General features: G+C 47.3%; 1 protein-coding gene across 2 annotated transcripts in view; it reads left to right on the top strand.

Annotated features, from left to right (window-relative positions):
* UBE2F (ubiquitin conjugating enzyme E2 F (putative)) overlaps window positions 1–15,780 on the top strand; it is a 90,143-nt gene extending 74,363 nt beyond the window's left edge. For both annotated transcript variants that reach the window (XM_031968212.1, XM_031968213.1), the window contains exons 8-10: window positions 4,449–4,481; window positions 8,141–8,203; window positions 15,222–15,780. In XM_031968212.1, coding sequence (XP_031824072.1) covers window positions 4,449–4,481; window positions 8,141–8,203; window positions 15,222–15,272 — 147 coding nt within the window. In that variant the 3' untranslated portion in view covers window positions 15,273–15,780. The remainder of the gene's footprint in view (window positions 1–4,448; window positions 4,482–8,140; window positions 8,204–15,221) is intronic.
* The last annotated feature ends 1,580 nt before the right edge of the window (window positions 15,781–17,360 follow it).

Raw genomic sequence — 17,360 nt, 5'->3', positions numbered from 1 at the left:
CCCCCAGTCTTCCAGGACTCAAACCTGCCTCCACTAACTGTTGGGATGGTGACAGTCTCTGCAGTTCCTGTTGAGCTCCAGGTCCCCCCAGCTTGCCCCAGGGGTCCCTTCTGGTGTTACTGTGGAGCTAGCCCCGGAGGTGTTTGTACTTCTCTCAGATTAATCCCAGCCTGGGGTCCTTCTTCTGATCTTCTTAAGTTGTATCTGAGAACCCCTGTTCTACCCAAGTCTTCTTGAGTTTTCATCCATCTCTGTTCTCCTTGAGGCACAAATTTGTTCTATTTGTGGGGAAATCGGGAGAGCTTGGAATTTACTGACCTACTCTGCTGTTTTCCCAGAATCCTCCTCAGTCTCAGATCTTGCATCATGAAGAACAAGACTAAGGGTTCATCATTCAGAAGAGATGGGGGTGGAGGGAAACATTAACAACTTCCTGAAAGGTGATTCTTTCCTCCCTGAAATCTAAATTATTTCACTGATTACTTGAGAATATAAGTGATTTGGAAACAGCCTAGAATTTCTGAGAAAACTAAAATGTCAGAACTACATCCGACAAGCATTTCTGAGCACATACTATGTGAAAAGCAGTTTTCAAGATCGCTTTTTAATTAAGATCCAATTAGAAGTTTCTTCATTCATTGGCCTCAAGTATTTGCAAATTAGCATTCTTGTAAGGATGATAATTATCAGATGCATGTTCTTCACTTCTCCCATTTATTTCCAGTGAGAGTCCCTGCTAGGTTTTGATTCCTTGCTTTCAGGCATATCCTTATTTGGGGTTTTCTTGGCAGAGATATTAGAGGAGTTTACCATTTCCTTTTCAGCTCATTTTACAGATGAGGAAATTGAGGCAAATAGAGTGAAGGGACTGGCTTGGGATCACACATTTGGTGTCTGAGACCTGGTTTTATCTCTGGGAGAGGAGGCTTCCTGACTCCAAGCCCAGAACTCTGCACTGTGAAGCCACTAGCTGCTTATTAACAGGATTTAAAAGGATGATGTTTTGATAGAAATGAGGGAGGGCTTGTGATAGGAAAGAGTGAAAATAATTTGGATGATAAATCCTTGACTTTCTATTCATCTTATTAAGAAAATGAGCGGCCCTCACCCTCCTTATTGATATTAAGGAGACTAATTAGACTTTCATTTCTAATCAGTCACCTCTTAGCTCTAGATTAATATCTGCAATATCCGTTCAGGTTTAAAAAGTACTTTTCTGGGAAATAAGAACCAGACCGAGTAACCAAGGAAGTGTTTCTAATTTAAGAAAGCTTAGTGCTTTCAGAAGCCTTTCTCTCTCTTCTGAGCTTAACATTTAAAAGGAGCATTGTGCACAGCAGTATTATATATGAAATTGTGACTTTCCATTTCTTACCATTTCCATTTCTTAAAGCATATAATTAAGCACAACTGCCCCACGGGGCTGCACTTCCTGCCAAATCTCCTATTCTCTTCTTTGCATTTGTTTAATATTTTCAGCCTTTTGGGGAAGCATTATTATTGTTCACCTTTCCTTCCCACCTTCAATTTAAAGTAGAACCTAAAGAAAACCATCAGGACAAATAAACGTAGTCAGGCAAAACACTTCTACCCAGCAGCCTTGTCCAAAACGTGTGCCTTATTCTGTGCTGTCCGCTCTGTCCAAAGGTGAGTCAGTGCTTCATCCTCCATCCGATGGAGAGCCAGGTGCTCGTTGCTCCCTGTAGAGTTCTTAAGTCTTCAGGAGCCGGTTTTTGTTGCCCTGTTCTTGTCCTCATACAAATTGTTCTGATTCTGCTCATTTTGATTGGTACCAGTTGGTGCTTTCCAGGATTTCCTGTAATCAGTTAAGCCACATTTATTAAGCACCTACTATGTGCTATACATTGTGCTAGGCCCTGAGGATACAGAGAGAGGCAAAAGGATTCCTGCCATTTTTCTTCCATAAGATGATCCCAACTTGGGGACAGCTAGGTGGTGCAGTGGATAGAGCACCAGCCTTGAAGTTGGGAGTCCCCGAGTTCCAATCTGCCCTCAGACACAACACTTTCTAGCTATGTGACCCTGGGCATGTCACTGAACCCCAATTGCCTCAGCAAAAACAAAAAGAAAGAAAGAAAGGTGATCCTCCAACTTGGTCAGACAGGTCAAGGCCATTCATGGTTGTGGGCCCATTTCTTTTGCTTTTTGTAGGCTTGTAACCCAAGATTTCTCCTTATTTCTAGTAGAAGCTTCCAGATATTGAGTGACCCAGTTTGAGAGCCTCATACCTAAACTGTTTCTGACTTTTTGGAATATTTTTTCTCCGACTTGAAGGCCGCAGATTTGGGCAGTGATGCTCTGAGGAATTTTCATTTGGGGTGTTACTTTCCTGAGGCAGCTGGCGAATTCTTCCCAATTTCCTTTTGCCCCTTGGCTTTAGGAGCCCTTGGCGGCTTCCATTTTTGAATCCTGCAGTACAGTGAGACTTTTTAGATTTTTTGATCATGGTGTTGAACACAATTTTCCTTACGGCCTCTCCCGGGCAGTCAGGCATCCTTAGGAAATACAACAAAAGGAGTTTATTAGCCCAGCCAGGGGGGCTGGGCTTTGGGACGGCTGCTCACCCTGAGTTCAAATTGCCCCACCGCTTTTTTTTTTTTTTTTTTTTTGTGGACAGGAGGGAGCAACCTCCGTGTCAGGGCTGCCAGGTTTTGCTCGGTATCATAATTAGGAGGGGATGGCTTCCATGGGCATGAGCTCTTGGGCAGGTTAACAGTCCCATACCCAGAGGCCCTCCCTCTGCCCCAGTGGCTTTCAAGAGACCAAGGCGTCTCACTTGGCCCATTTTCCAGGGTCTTTTACATTTTCTGCTCTCTTTTCAAGATCATTTCTTGTTGTCTTGATCTATTCTGTCTCCCAGAGTCTGTTACTTGTGACTCCTGTTTCCATTTCTCTAGGGCTTGACCATGGGGATGAACTTTTGCCAGCCTCATGCTCAGGCCCTTCTGTACATTAAGCAGAGCCAAACCCAGGGAGGGGGGAGGGGGACTTCATCGGCCACTCAGGGGGGACACCAGTGTCCAGCTGCTCATTCTCCTTGGATTGCACCTCTGGGGCTCACAGCCCTCAGGACCCGTGACTTAATGGGGGCTTCAGTGAAGAGCCAAAGCCCAGGCACAGGAGGCAGAGAGGTCTCCTCAGTCCTTGAGTGCACAGAAGAAGGGACAGCTTTGACTGCTCATGAGCCCTTTGTGGCTTCTCTGCTAGGTGCCAGCCAAATGGGGGGATGGGAGGAAAAGACAGGCTACTCCAAGGTATCATCTATTCCGCATGGCAACAGGGTGCCACAGGGCAGCAGCCCCTCTCTATGGCACAGGCAGAGTGGCCACCACATGGTGTCAAGACAAGCAGCTCCTCTCCATGGGGGCCGGCTGCCTTCCTGCTTTGTCCTCTAAATGTCTCTGTTAGGGCACATGGGCTTAGGTTCATACAGACTCCATTTGTATAATTTCAAGTTTGTGTGAAAAAGAACTTGAGCAATTAGTTATGAATCAGTTATTGGCAAGGACTCAGGCAGGGATTCAGTCTGTTCTACTAAAGGGACCTCTGTGAGCCCCAGGGCCCCAGAAAAGTGTCAGGAGTTTTGATGATCTGAAACAATAAGGTACAAGTAAAGAAACAAATCTATAATAATTGATAAGCAACAGCCTGTCTATACCTGGAATACTAAGGGGTATTGTGACCGCTGCCTTCAGGAAGCTGGAGAAAATCCCAAGAAGGGAAATGAAATGATGGAAGGAACAGCAGGCAGTGGGGAGCTGCGGAGGAAGGCAGTGGGGAGGCCGGGAGGGCCCCATTCCGAGGCACCCAGACCAGCTCCCTTGTTCAACCAAGGACAGGCCTGGGAGTCCAAAAGGAAAAGGGGCTTGGCTGCAATGATCAGGGTCAGGCCTGAGGCGCTCCGTCTCCAGATGGGATTCTCACCCTTGCACCTCATTGCCTTGAACCTTTCCAGGGAGGGACGTGTAGCAGACAAGGAAGAGGGAAGGAGAGAAGGCAGATTTTCAACCATCAAAAAGACATTTTTACTTTCCCCAAGAAGGCAGTTTTCCCTCTCTGAATCATTACCCTGCCCCCAGAAGCAGCAGGGAGTGGTGGTCAGTTACCATGGCTAACAAGGGAAGTTGCTGGAGGAAGACCAGAGTCTCCGTTGGCAGTTTGCCCCCGACCCCAAATATCAGACCAAACAATCCTTAGAGCCGACTCCTGGTCAGGCTGTGATACTGCTCAGTCGTACATCAGCCTCCATTCTTGTCTCAGCTTAGCCCGACCAGCCCGGAGGTTGTTTTGTCCCAAGCAAGGCTTATTTTAATCTGCTTATTAGGAGTGAGAAATCTTATCAGAGGCCATTTTGTTGTCACGTAGCATGTGTCTGCCTTATGAATTGCTGTTGCCTAATGTAATATATATATTTTTTTTAATTTCAGGATGTTGTGTGGGGATTAAACTCTTTATTTACCGTAAGTATAATCATGAATTTCATGTGACTTTTTGTTGATTCTCCTACATACTAATTTTAGACATTAGTCGAGCACATGCCGGTTTTCCAGTTGTCTGTGATTTCCTCGGCACCGGAAACTTCCAAGTGACTTGCCCACTATGTACACCAGCACCATTGCCAAACAGCCTCCGCTGCCTCTGTCTCCGTCGCCCTGCTGGTCCAGGGCCTTCTGCAGTCTCTCTGAAGCCACCTGGCCCATACACGTCCCCCTCCCCACCCCAGCTTCTGCACTTGCATTCGGGGTCTACGGCTTTTTCACACAGTCCCGTAGGGACTCGGCTTCCACAGTGGCTGCTGATCAGTTTTCAGAACTAAAAAGGAAGCCCCCGCCTTGGGCCCTGGAAGTTTTCTGATCCATCCTGCCTTCCTTTAGCTGCATTAGGCAGCTTCTACATCAACTCTCACAATCCTGAGTGTCATGTACAGTTCCCTTTTAAAGGCATTGTCAGTGACAGAGAATTGAATGATTTCTCATGACGTTCTATTCGTCAGCACATTGAAGGTGCTCCTGGGCCCAGGAATTTAACAGCACTTCCTGCTGGGATCCGACCCTGAACAATTTCATAAGGAAGGAGAAAGTGGAGAAGAAGAATGAAGTGGATTTTATTTTTTGAAATGTTTTCAGGCAGAAAAGCCATCATTTTGTGGTGAATCTTCATCTCTGTCTCTGGTCCTTGAATTCTAATGCCTTCTCTCTCTTCCTAATTCCTGTTTCTCCTGTCTACAGCTCATTTGTACAAAGCTGAGAGCAGGAACTGTCTTTTGCCTTTGTTTGTGTCCCTAGTGCTAAGGCATACAGTAGGCACTTAATAAAGTTAAGTTATTTATTTATTTAGTGTTTACTAAAGGACCAAAGGAGTTATTTAATGTTTACTAAATGCCACGTGCTGCACTAAACACCAGGGATGCAAATATTAGCAAGCAAGGCCGCCCTTTCCCAGCTTATATCCTACAAAGGGGAGGTGCACAGAAAGGCGAGGGGAAGGGAGAAGAGACTGATGGGGGGAGTTGTGAGGAAGTGGGGAAGGGTCTGATTCTGGGCAAGACAAGGCAAAAGCAACCAGCAAGCATGTCGTAGGTCCTGTGGACCAAGGACTGCGCCAAACCCTGGGATACAAGGAAACATCCACCCCCCACACCCTTTTTTTTTTTTTTTTTTTTTTACCAGTAGATGTTAAATATATTAAAATATAAATTAGATACACAATAAGTATACATGACTAGACCGTTATTTTGCTGTACAAAAAGAATCAGACTCTGAAATATTGTACAATTAGCTTGTGAAGGAAATCAAAAATGCAGCCCCACACCCTTCTTTAAGTAGCTCACATTCTAGTGGGAAAGGCTACATACACTTAGAATATACAGGGTAAATCAGAATAGATGGGGAATCGCCTTAGAGGAAAAGGCACCGGCAGGCAAGGGTTCTTGGTAAGGGAGATGTGACTCTAAGTGCTTCCTTAGGTGACTTAATTGTGCAAGTTGGACCATTCACTATCTGATGATGGTTTAGTTTTGCCTTCATGCATTTGTGCTTCAGCCTATACTGAGCTGATTGAGAACTGATTGAGCCCCAGATGGAGCTGGTTGAGGCTGGATTTTGTGCCACATTTTACAGTGGCCTGGAAACTCGAAAGCCCTTTGAAAACCTAGTTAAAGCTCGAAATAATAACTTATTATATATTATTATTATAACATAGTATGCTATCTCCATTCTCCAGGTGAGGCTTTTGCTTCAAAGGGATCACAGAAAAAAAGAAAAGCTGTATAAAAATATTTCTAGCAGCACTTTTAGTAGTATTAAAAAATTATAAATTTCCCACTTTCATTTGGAGTTTAACTGAATAAATTATGGTATATGCTTTAGGCATCAAGACTATATTAACAACATAGAAAGAAGGTAAAGCTGAATGGTGCAGTGGATAGAGCACCAGCCCTGAGGTCAGGAGGACCTGAGTTCAAATCTGGTCTCAGGCACTTAACACTTCCTAGCTGTGGGACCCTGGGCAAGTCACTTAACCCCAACTCCCTCAGCACTAAAAGAAAGAATTTGGTAGAGCTCCTTCTTTTCCTGTTTTCCCACATATTTTCTATAATGTTGTGAGTAATTGTACTTTAAATATTTGATAGATTGTATTTATAAACCTGTCTGCATCCAAGGTTGCCCACTTCTCTTTCTTTCCCTACCCCCACCTCCAGGGGAGTTCATTTTTGGCTTCTTCAAGAAGTTTCTTTTTCTGATTTGGGTTATTTAACTCCTCTGTTTCTTGTTCTGTTCATCTGGACATTTTATATTTTTGTAAATATTCATCCATTTTATTTAGATTATGAGTTTTTGACACATAACTGGGCAAAATAGTTTCTAATAAGTTCCTTTTGGAGTGAATTAACCTTTTTAAAATTTTTCAATGCTAGTAATTTGGGTTTTATTTTTCTTTTTTTGAACCAAATTAGCTAATAGGGTTTTTTTAAGCTTGTATGCTTTGTGGTGGTTTATGTGTTTCTAAAGAAGTGTATACCCATAGCCTTGGAGTCCTCTTGTACAGTCAGGGTTTCTAAGAAACCACAGGAGTGAAGAAAACTTTGGCAGAGGCAGGCTGTGGGAGGACCCACATTAAAATCACCCTCCTGGCACTTGCTGGCTTTGGGGACTGTGACAGGCAAATCCCAGGGGGATCTAGAGTGTGCAACAAGGACATGATTTGCACTGAGATTTCACCCTTAGGGTAATACATTTTTGCCCTGGTTTTTGTAGGGTCATTCTGCCTAGTGATTTAAAGGGATTGTCTCTGCAAAGTGATTTGGTGCCTAATCTTTGGTTGGGAGCACAGCGCTGACTCCAAATATCCCTTTGGGAGAAGGAGGCTCATTTTACAGAGAAGTCATATATCACATGGTGTCCCAAGAATACATCGCAATGATGGGTTGAGGAGAATATGTTTGGCATTTGTTTGTCCTTGAAGAACTTAAAAGAGAAGAGCAAATTTAACTAATTTCCCCCCTCCCTTTATTCTGCCAGTCTCTTCTATACCCAGCCCTCCTGAAGCAAACTTTGGGGAGTTTTGTCTTCTTTGGGCATTATTATACCATATTTCTAGCCTGAAAAAAGCAGAATACTAAGTGAATCGGTCCAAAAAAAAAAAAAAAGAAAGAAAGAAAGTAAATATATTGTCAAAACAGGGCTTTATTAAGTCTTACAATTAAGAAATTTCCACTTTCTTTTCTTAGATTAATTTCTACTTATCTCACCACCAGAAACGACACCAGCATGGGGCATACCAACATTTGAAGTACTTCTAAGGCTCACAGAATAATTGCTTTTCTCATTTGAATTAGAATTTGCACATAGGTCCTTTGATCTTAGGGCATTACTTTTCTACTACACCTTAGTCCATCTATCTGAGAATCACATGACCCTTGTGATGCCCATTTTCATATTGAACAGAGAATTCTAAGTTAGCATAGCATGATGGTCTGCTTCCGTGGAGCCTTTTCTTCCCTTTCTCCCTCTGAATCAGGTCTGGGCTCTCTTGGGGTCCCCTGTAGTTCCTGCCCCCAATCACCTATCACTTAGAGAAAAATGACATTCACAAACTCATCATTTCTCTTGATTTTAAGGACCTTTTGAATTTTGATGATCCTTTGAATATTGAAGCAGCGGAACACCATCTGCGGGACAAGGTGAGTCATTGCCTTGGTGAACAGGTAAACCTGATGGTTTTTCCGGTTTGGGGACTGTAAGCAAATGAATCTCTTCCTGTTTCTGGAACGTTAGGTCTTTTACTGAGTATCAAATCATAACCTGAATGGAATCCTTAGAGATCATTTAGCCTATCTGCCCCTGAATATTACAGAGATGGAAACTGAGGCCCAGAGAAGAGAAAAGAGGATGTACTCCAGCACATAGTAACAGCTCCTCCACAGTCCTAATTTCTCCTGAGAATTCATTATGACTGATGTGGAATCTGTTGTAAGCGGCTATATGTCTGTCCAAGAGCCTTGTCAGAGGTAGCCGAGCAGTCGAGACCCTGCAAAGCCAGATCGCCAGGGTCCCTGCGTTACCCAGAACTCTTGCTTGTTGAGCTTGGACCTGAGCCTGGATGGCTGTTTTGCTGGGGATTGCTTTGATCACAATTCAAGGTAGTCTCCAAAACACAGAAAAAGGCCAGTGAGGAAGTGGCCACCCTGTGAAACCTGAGGACCTTCCTTGATATTTTTTTCAGTTTTGCATTTCTTTAACTCTTGCTTCATGACAACTTCACCTTATTTTTTAAAAGATTAAATGTTTTATTGAAAACACAAAACTGAACGTCAATAGAACTGCCCACACTTGTTGGAATTTGCACTCAATTTAATTTCAATTAATGAAATGTCATGACTTTTTCCCCCAAGTCTCTTACTACCCATTCCACTTGTCTCATGTAACAAATTGTGTATAGTTACACAAAATCAACACCTTAGTTGTGTACAAGAATAGGTCTGATTTGGGACAACTAGGTGGTGCAGTGGATAGAGCACCAGCCCTGAAGTCAGGAGGACCTGAGTTCAAATCTGGCCTCAGACACTTCACACTTCTAGCTGTGTGACACTGAGCAAGTCACTTAACCCCAACTGCCTCAGTACAAAAAAAAAAAAAGAATAGTTCGGGTCTGGTTCTGTACATCTGCTCCATCACCGTTCTAACCCAGGAATTCTGGATTCTCAGCCTTTTGAATTCAAGATTAGTCACTGCTGAAGTCAAAATTGCGACTCTTTCTCTCCTTCCCTCCCCCTCCCCCAAAACAAGTGACCTCATTTTTGGTCACTGAATGATTTGTTCTTGTGCTTTGGTTAACTTCATTTTGCATCAGTTCATATAAGACTCCGTATTTCTCTGAATCTGGTATGTGACTTATTTCTTACTGCACAGTAAAATAACTCTGAATTCAAAAAACATTTATTAAGCACCTACTGTGTGCCAGCACTAGCCTAAACACTGGGAATACCGAGAAAGACAGAGCACACAGTCCAACACCCTGCAGATGCACTTGGTTTCCAGTTCTTTGAAACAGCAGAAAGTAGAGCTAGAAATCTTCCTGGACATGAGACACTTTCTGTCCTTGTCCTTGGAGTACTCACATGTTAAGTGTCACTGAGTCAGAGGATAAGATGATTTAGTGACTTTCTGGTATGGATGCGGACTGTTTCAGGAATGGCAGGTGATGGCTAGCCAACTAGGAGGGCACATTGAGACCCTTCCTCCCACAGCCCTTCCCCCAACGGTTATTTCACTCTTTTGTCTCCTGGCCTGTCCGATGGGGTGGAGGTCGAACCTCAGACCTGCCCTGCCTTGGCTCTGGTCAGATAGCCTTTATTTCCAGAGCCTCTTGTCCTGGCAGAGCCAAAGCATGAGTCAGGCCTTCCTCCTGAGAAGTTTCCATTCTAAAGAGAGGGAGAGGAGGGTTTATGTAGAGAGAACAAATACAAGATGGCTTGAGAGGACGAGCAGGAGCGTTTGGGGGGACCGGGAAAGTCTCCGGTGGAAGGTGGAGCTTCTGAGGCAAGGGCATCAGGCCGGGTCCCCCGGGTCCTATAGACGAGTCATGGGTAGTTTTCAGCCTTTCCATTTCTCTCTGTTCATTTCTATCCTGTTTGTTCTAAGTGCGCCGTCTGTCTCCTTGGCTCCCTGCAAATCATCCAGTAAACATGTCAAGCTGAGGACAGAGGCCTGGGGACTTAGAGGAGGGGGAGATCTCCAGGTTCTGTCAGTTAGCAATCTCTGAATCTGGTTCTTCAGTAAAGCTTGAAATCCTTCAACCCTCCATGTACTAATCATGGGATCTCTGAGTGAGAGAGCAGCTCAGCATGGAGCTCCCCCTTCACCTGAACAGAATACCTTCTCCAGCCCCTTCTGGAGACCCTTCTCCAGGCCCCTGGCTCCTGGCTTGGCACTCTGAGCATGGAGCCAAGTTCTTCCTCTGCCTGGATCATGGCCGGCTCGCTCCCTGAGCCTCTCTTCATCAAGTCATCCCCAAGGTTCTGGCTGTCAGTTCTCCCTTCCCTGGGGGAGGAGGGGGGAAGAGATGCACTGGCTTGTAGCCCAAGATGATCCTCTAGACATGGACTGGTGAAGGCCTGACCAGACAGATGTTCCCCTTGCTCTGGGCCCTCTGGCCCCCAGCACAGCCCAGAACAACATTAGCTCTGTAGTGAGTGATAGTTCCTCAAAGGCTTCTCTCCAAAGCAAGGTGATCGATGGCAAAAGGTGATGGCTTAAAAAGCGAAAGCTCTGTTTGGATGGAGCCAAATTACGCAAAATCCTTCGTCTCTGAAGACAGGCAGTCTGGCGTCACAAGGGATGGCAATTTGCTGCAATCAGGACTTGTTTTTAATTTTAAGATCTTTTTCTTTGCTAAAGTGTTCTTTTTCCACATTTCTTGACATTTACTTCCCATTACAGAAATCTGTGCAGATAAACAAGCTGCTCTAAATAGCCCTCCAATCAAAAGTCGCTCTGAGGGACTGGGGCCAGTGGATGTTCTCTCAAAATGCAGGTCTTGTCCCGGCTTCTACAATGTCGCCTTAGAATTTGCAGAGTGATTGACAGAAGCTAGGAACTGAAGCTTGAAATCATCTTTTGTGTGTGATTTCTATTTTTTCAAGATTCTCTATCACTTAATATCTGACAAGCTGGTATAATGGGATGACTTGACGGACAAAACAGAGAATGAAATAAATGGGGGAATCTTTTCGTTTCCTCTTTAATAAAACATTATCTTCCCCCTCAGCCATTTTCTGTTGATTGCCCCGCCATCTTCCCAGTCACTTAAAACCTTGAAGACAAGATGGCTGCTTCCTTTTTTTACCCTAAGTGACCGAGTTCTGTCATTTCTGTCTCAGCCAGCTCTCGCCTCCATGCCCTGAGCCTCCTGGTCCAGTTCTCCCTTCCTCTCCTTGTTCTTTACCCTAGCCTTCCTGAGAGACACCTGATAAAGCCTTTCCTCACTCCCAGATCTGGCAGATGGGACCCTCCATCATCTTCCTGTTCCCCACACACCAGGCTGGAGGATGCTGGTTGCCCTCTGCCTTTGTTCCTGGTCTGGGACCATGCACCTTCACCTTGCCTAAGTGCACCCCAGGCTGCCCCAGCTCAGAGTGCCCAGGATGGGCTGCTCCTTTAATAGAAACTGATTTTTTTTTAACTCTAAAAATTCTTAATTGTTTGGAATGTCTCTCTGCGAAGAGGATAATGGAGAGAGATATAGTGGGAAATTTAGTATGTGAAAACAAAAGATTGCAGTCACATTTTATTTCCAAAAATCAGAGGGACTGCCATTCAAATTAACCTTTTCCCTGGAGCGTTCCTTTTTTGATTTAATGAAGTTTTACTCCCTGTAATCTTATAACCTGACATTTAGTGAAGATCTGTATGACGAATAGAGACTTCATACAGAGAGCAAGAATGATTCACAAAGATATTAACATAGAGAGGATTGTTTTTCCAGGCCAAGAATTACAGTTTAACGTGTTCCGGTGATTTGGGATGGAAATAAATGAGGGAAATAAGATGATGGAAGCTAATTTAGTTATGTTTTCTTGATTAGAATTTTCTTAGAACTAGAAACTGCTCCGAGTGATGTTTATGTTCCTCATTACGAACGTTTTATTTTGACTAAATTACCTAGTGACAAATTAGGTAGTCACTGCTGGATTAAGAAACCAGAACCTCTGGTGGACAAGAACACTGAGGTCACGGACCAGCTTTCCATCTACACTGTCCCACAAGAAGCCCCCAGCCTCTCTGTCTGAAGACCTTTTGATCTGGAGCCTGACTGGGCTCTCCATGCTCCTTCCACTGAACCAAGTGGATCTCTTTGGATCCCATGGCTCCTGGTCAGAAAACATCATCGCCATCAAAAAAAAAAACAGAAACAAAAACCTTCCTGTTCTCGAAGTAAGTCATCCGGTGCCTCTCGTGGGCCGCCCAGATCTGTAGGCCCCTCTGGCCTGGACGGAGACACAGAGTCCTCCTTCCTGAAGCCTCCCAGGGTCCCGGCCTCCTCTCTGGAGGCACCACCCTGAGGAGCTGCTTGTGAGTGATGGGATTTCCCAGTCACCCAGTCTGAAAAGGCCTTTTTCCTTGGATGGATGGAAACTCCCTCCCAGAGGCAAGGCTAATGAAAGTGCCCTTGACCCCCAGCTCTCTGGATCAGATCGGGACAGCTAGCAGCCTCCCGTACAAAGGCAGCATTTAACTCCCTTTCATTTGAATTCTCCTGGTTTGGGGAGGCCATTTCCTGCCCCAGGGGCAGTGGGGGGGGGGGGTGTTCTGGTACTAAGCTTCAGAAGCTCAAGTAAACAAAATCTGCCTTTGCATTTCACCCTGCCTCCAAGATTTAATGACTAGGGCTTCACTTGTTCTGGGCAGGGGAGACCCCCAGATTCTGCTTTTCCTTTCTTTGGGGGATAGTTTTTTCTTGAGAGAGAAAAAAAATCAGCCAGAAGAAATGAATCTGTTTTTTTCCTGAAGGAAGCAGTTTTTTAGAACGTTTGTTCAATCTGCAGCAGCATAAAACAGCGGCACGTGCTCACTTCTCTCTGGGCTGTCCGGGGTTCTTAAAACAAGCTGCCTTCCCAATGTTTACATGCTGCTCCTGCCTCAAATAACAGCGTGAGCGGTGGCTCTATTTATAACCCAGACTTCCAAACCTCTGCTGGAAATAGGAGGGGTCGGCTGGGGCAAGCTTGAGGCTGTGAGGAGGAATTGTGGGTGATCAGGAAAGGTCGTCACAGTGAGAAGGGGGAGAGCAGTCAACAGTGTGGGCAATGATGGTCAAAAATCATGGCAATTGTATCAGTAAGCATTAATTAAGTACCTACTGTGTGCTAAGGTTGTGCTGGAAATAGGAGGAGACCATCTGGGGCAAGCTTGCGGCTGTGGGGAGGAATTGTGGGTGATCAGTAAGCATTAATCAATAAGCATTAATTAAGTGCCTATTGTGTGCTAGGTTTGGGGGATACACATTCAATAACTGAAGTGATTCTCAAAGTAACAAACATATGTGGAATAAAAATAGAGAATTAATGCAAAGTGGGTAAGCACCAGGACTTTGAGAGGGAAGTTACCAGCTGTTGAGGGGATCAGAAGAAGCTTCTTGTAGAAGGTGAAGCTTCAGCTGTACATTGAAGGAAGAAAATTATCAGCTTCTGAGGGAGAAATGGGTAGAAAGTGTATGGGGGACTGGGACTGGAAGGGAGGAAAAGAGAAATGTACATGACTTTATTATATATTTAAAGGGAATGGCAAGTTGTACGTAATCGATTTATTATGTGCAATCATCTTTTTTCATTATATATGCTGTCTTATGGAAATGTTTAATTTATTCCATAAATTAAAAATAAATTAAAGCATTTTTCAACGAAATTAACAAAAAATAAAATCGGTAAATGACGAATCCAATAAGTAAAAAATAGAATACAACATTTTTTAAAGTGCATTCTGGGTCTGGGGTCAGCTAGGACAAGAGGAAAGAGAGAAGATGGAGCTAGGGACCATGACAGGTGGGTCTGTTTGTCCAGACTCCCATGCAGTCACCTGCGATGAGGTTAGAAAGTGGGGGGTCGGGCCGGGGTGTGGCTGGCTGTAAAAGCTGAATAAGGAAAGCTCTGTTTGATTCTGAAGGAGACCGAGTCAGGAAGTCACATGGTGTGGCACTAACCCCCCTGGCAGTTGTGGTGGAGATGGATTGTGATGGGGAGAGGCAGGGAGGCCAGTAAGGAGGCTGGGGGCACTGGTCTAAGGCAGAGCTAATGGGGAGGCTGGAAGAAGGGGACTGCCTTGGATAGAAAGAGGCAAGTTTGGAACGAGGGAAGGAAGGGTAAGTTCAGTTTGGGATCTCTGGGTTGGAGACATCTCCAGACAGCCAGTGTGGAGGACCCAAAAGGACTTGGGGATGAGGGTCATTTTGACCAGAGGAACGGCCCTGACGTTTCTGATGAGAATGGAGGGAAATGTGGTCTGGCTCAGACAGTAGCATTTTCAAAGCCAGAAAGTTGTGGATTCAAATCCTGACCCTGATCCTCCTCTGTCCAACCTCCAGAAAACTCAGGGGATGTCTTTAGGCTCACAGCCAGCCTGCAGCTGGTCTTGCCCCGTTGTCGCGGGCCGCAGGACCCTTCCCAGAACCTTAGACCTCCCTCCTGGAGGTTTGCAGCTCACAGCTGACCCCAACCCCAAGGCCTTCAGGGGCTTTGTGGCCCCCGGGAGCCAAGCTTGCTCCCAGAGGGGGAGTGCTCCTGCCTGTCTCCCTCTGCCCGGGAGTGTGTTTGGGGGCATTTCAGAGTGTCACTTTGTCCTTGGAGGCTGCTGGGACACCGGCCCCAACCCCCCTCCCTCCTGTCCTGCCCTTGCCCCGACTGCAGCAGCAATCCAGCATGAAAAGTTCGCTTTCCTGGGATCCCCAAACTCTTCCATAATGAGGACACAAATACACTCGTGTCCACTCAGTGGCTGGAGCCCGGGGCGGGGGGGGGGGCAGTAAGTGACCTCCCCTCTGACCTCATGCTGGCAGGGGCGGCCTCGGGGGCCACTCGCTTGGCCTGGCCTAGGGGGATTGACAAAGGGGCCCCCATCCCAGCATCCCATGAGCCTCTTGGCGGTAGAGGCATCGTCCCGGAGCGCACGCACCCCTAACGCCCTCCCTTCTGTCTCTCCTCACAGGAGGACTTCCGGAATAAAGTTGAAGATTACATTAAGCGTTACGCCAGATGATGAAGGACGGCAGCGGCCTGGGTTTGCACCTCCAAGTTGTATCTATCACTTACAAAATGAAAGAAAATCCAATATTCAGCATCCTCCTCCCCCCTCCAGCCCCCCTGCGCCCCACTGGCTTGTACACGTCCCGTGACCGTGTTGTACCGAAGAAGAGAACCTTCCTGATTGTCCATTTTACATGGAGACCTCCACATAAATACAGCAAGAACTTGTGTGTATTTGGTTTAAAAAAGTTGTTTGCTTTAAAATGTTTACTTTTCTGAACCCGTACTGTATAGCCTCTTGATGATATTCTTGAGAAATTTAAAGAGATCAGTACCAGCTAGAGCTTGCCTAGACTTTGTCACCGCCACAGTGGGGTCGGCCGGCGCCCGCCCGGGCCTCCCGCGGACCCCTGGGCCGTGGCGCGCCACGGGGCCGGGGATCACCTGTGTACAGCTCCTCATGGAATGTTGATGCTATTTAATGTAAGTATATTTTGGAAGAAATTTGTAATTTATCTACCTGCTGCTTCGGTCCCTTTTTTCTTCCTCTGTCGTCCCGGTCTGCATCGTCGCCCCACGCGGCCCCGCGAAGGGGGCTCGTGGGGGGAGAGCTCCGAGTTGGGGAGTGGGAAACCTCAAGGTCTTCTTGTTGGAGAGAGCCCAGAAAATCTGACGGTAAAGGAAGCGAGGTCCTTTCCCTCCAGATCTGGTTATGCCAGAACATTCTGGGCCCCATCAGGGGGGGTGGGCCGGGGGTGCTGAGGGCTGGGAATCCTGGTCCCTCAGCAGCCCGGAGCACTTAGTGAAGGAGGAGACCTGGCCCAACGTCTGGGGTCTCTGCCTGAGGAGGCGGATCAGAGAGCTGTGGTGTCTGCAGGGCCCCCCAGGGGCAGGACCTCGGGCCCACTGACCCTTGGGAGCCACAACCAGCTGGCTCCATCCATCTCAGGCCAGGCACCCACGGGCTGTCCAGCGTTAGGACAGGGGTGCTGAGCCACTTTGACCTGAGGAATAGCACCCGGCTCTCTGCCCGTCACAGCGGCCACCCTCGGCCACCCTCAGCCCCCCGCTCCTGGCTCAGCGGCTCCCTCTTAGATGGCAGTTTTGCTTGTCCACCCGCTCAGACACATGGCGGTCACTTAGAGCAGGCCATTGGCCATCGTGCCAGGGTCCCTGCGCATTTCCCCCGACTCTGGGGAAAGCCCTGCCACCCCTGGTCCTCAGTGCCCTCCCTCCATGGAGCCGGACCCCCCACCCGCTGGACCACCCTGGTCCTCAGTGCCCTCCGGGGGCCCCCCACCCACTGAGCCGCCCCGGCCCGATCCAGAGCAGCTCAGGTGCTGCGCTCCGCATCCCGCCTGAATTACCTCAGTCCAAGAGCTGCCCTGGCTCCAGCCTTTTAGGCCCAGACTTTGCCCAGGGATGGAAACTGAGCCATTTGGTGGGTCAGGGAAGCCCCCATCCAGGCTCACGACCCAGGGTCGGGCCTCTCCCTCAGCTACACGGTGGCCCTGGATCCGGACCCCCGGCCCTCCCTGTGTGGATGGCCCTGGCAGGGCCCCCGCTCAGAGTCCTGAGGGCCACATGGCTTTGTTCCAGAGAAATGGCCTCTGACCCCAGGACCAGGATAGAAGGGGCTGTGTCTGTTGTTCAATGTCAGAGAAGCATCCCTGAGGGGCAGCACCCTGTGTGTCCCGGGGCACTGCCCCATGCCCCTCACCTTCCCTCCTTCCTGACCCCCTCCTCAGGCTCACAGATACTTCTGCTGAGGAGGGGTGGGGACCTGCCCACTCTAGGCTGAGGAGGTGAAGGATCTGCCCACTTTAGATTGGGGGCTGCCCACCCTAGGCTGGGGGGGTTGCCCAGTCTAGGCTGGGGGGGTGAGGGAACTGCCCACCCTAGAGTGGGCATAAGTCCAGGTGCCAGAGAGCAGCAGTCCCCGCCACTTAGAGTTCTGTGCCCCCGAGCTGTCTCCAGGGCTCCTAGTCTGGCGGTGTCCTTGTCCCTTGTCCCAGGGTCCCCTCCCTCCCCAGTGTCAGAGCAGGGGACACAGCAAGGATGGACAGAAAGACATTGGGACGCAAATCGGAGGCGACCCAGA

The sequence above is a fragment of the Sarcophilus harrisii genome, chromosome 4, assembly GCF_902635505.1.
Source record: "Sarcophilus harrisii chromosome 4, mSarHar1.11, whole genome shotgun sequence".
NCBI classification, from domain to species: domain Eukaryota; kingdom Metazoa; phylum Chordata; class Mammalia; order Dasyuromorphia; family Dasyuridae; genus Sarcophilus; species Sarcophilus harrisii.
Note: the sequence above shows the minus strand (reverse complement) of the source record. Positions and strands in the feature narration are given on the sequence as shown.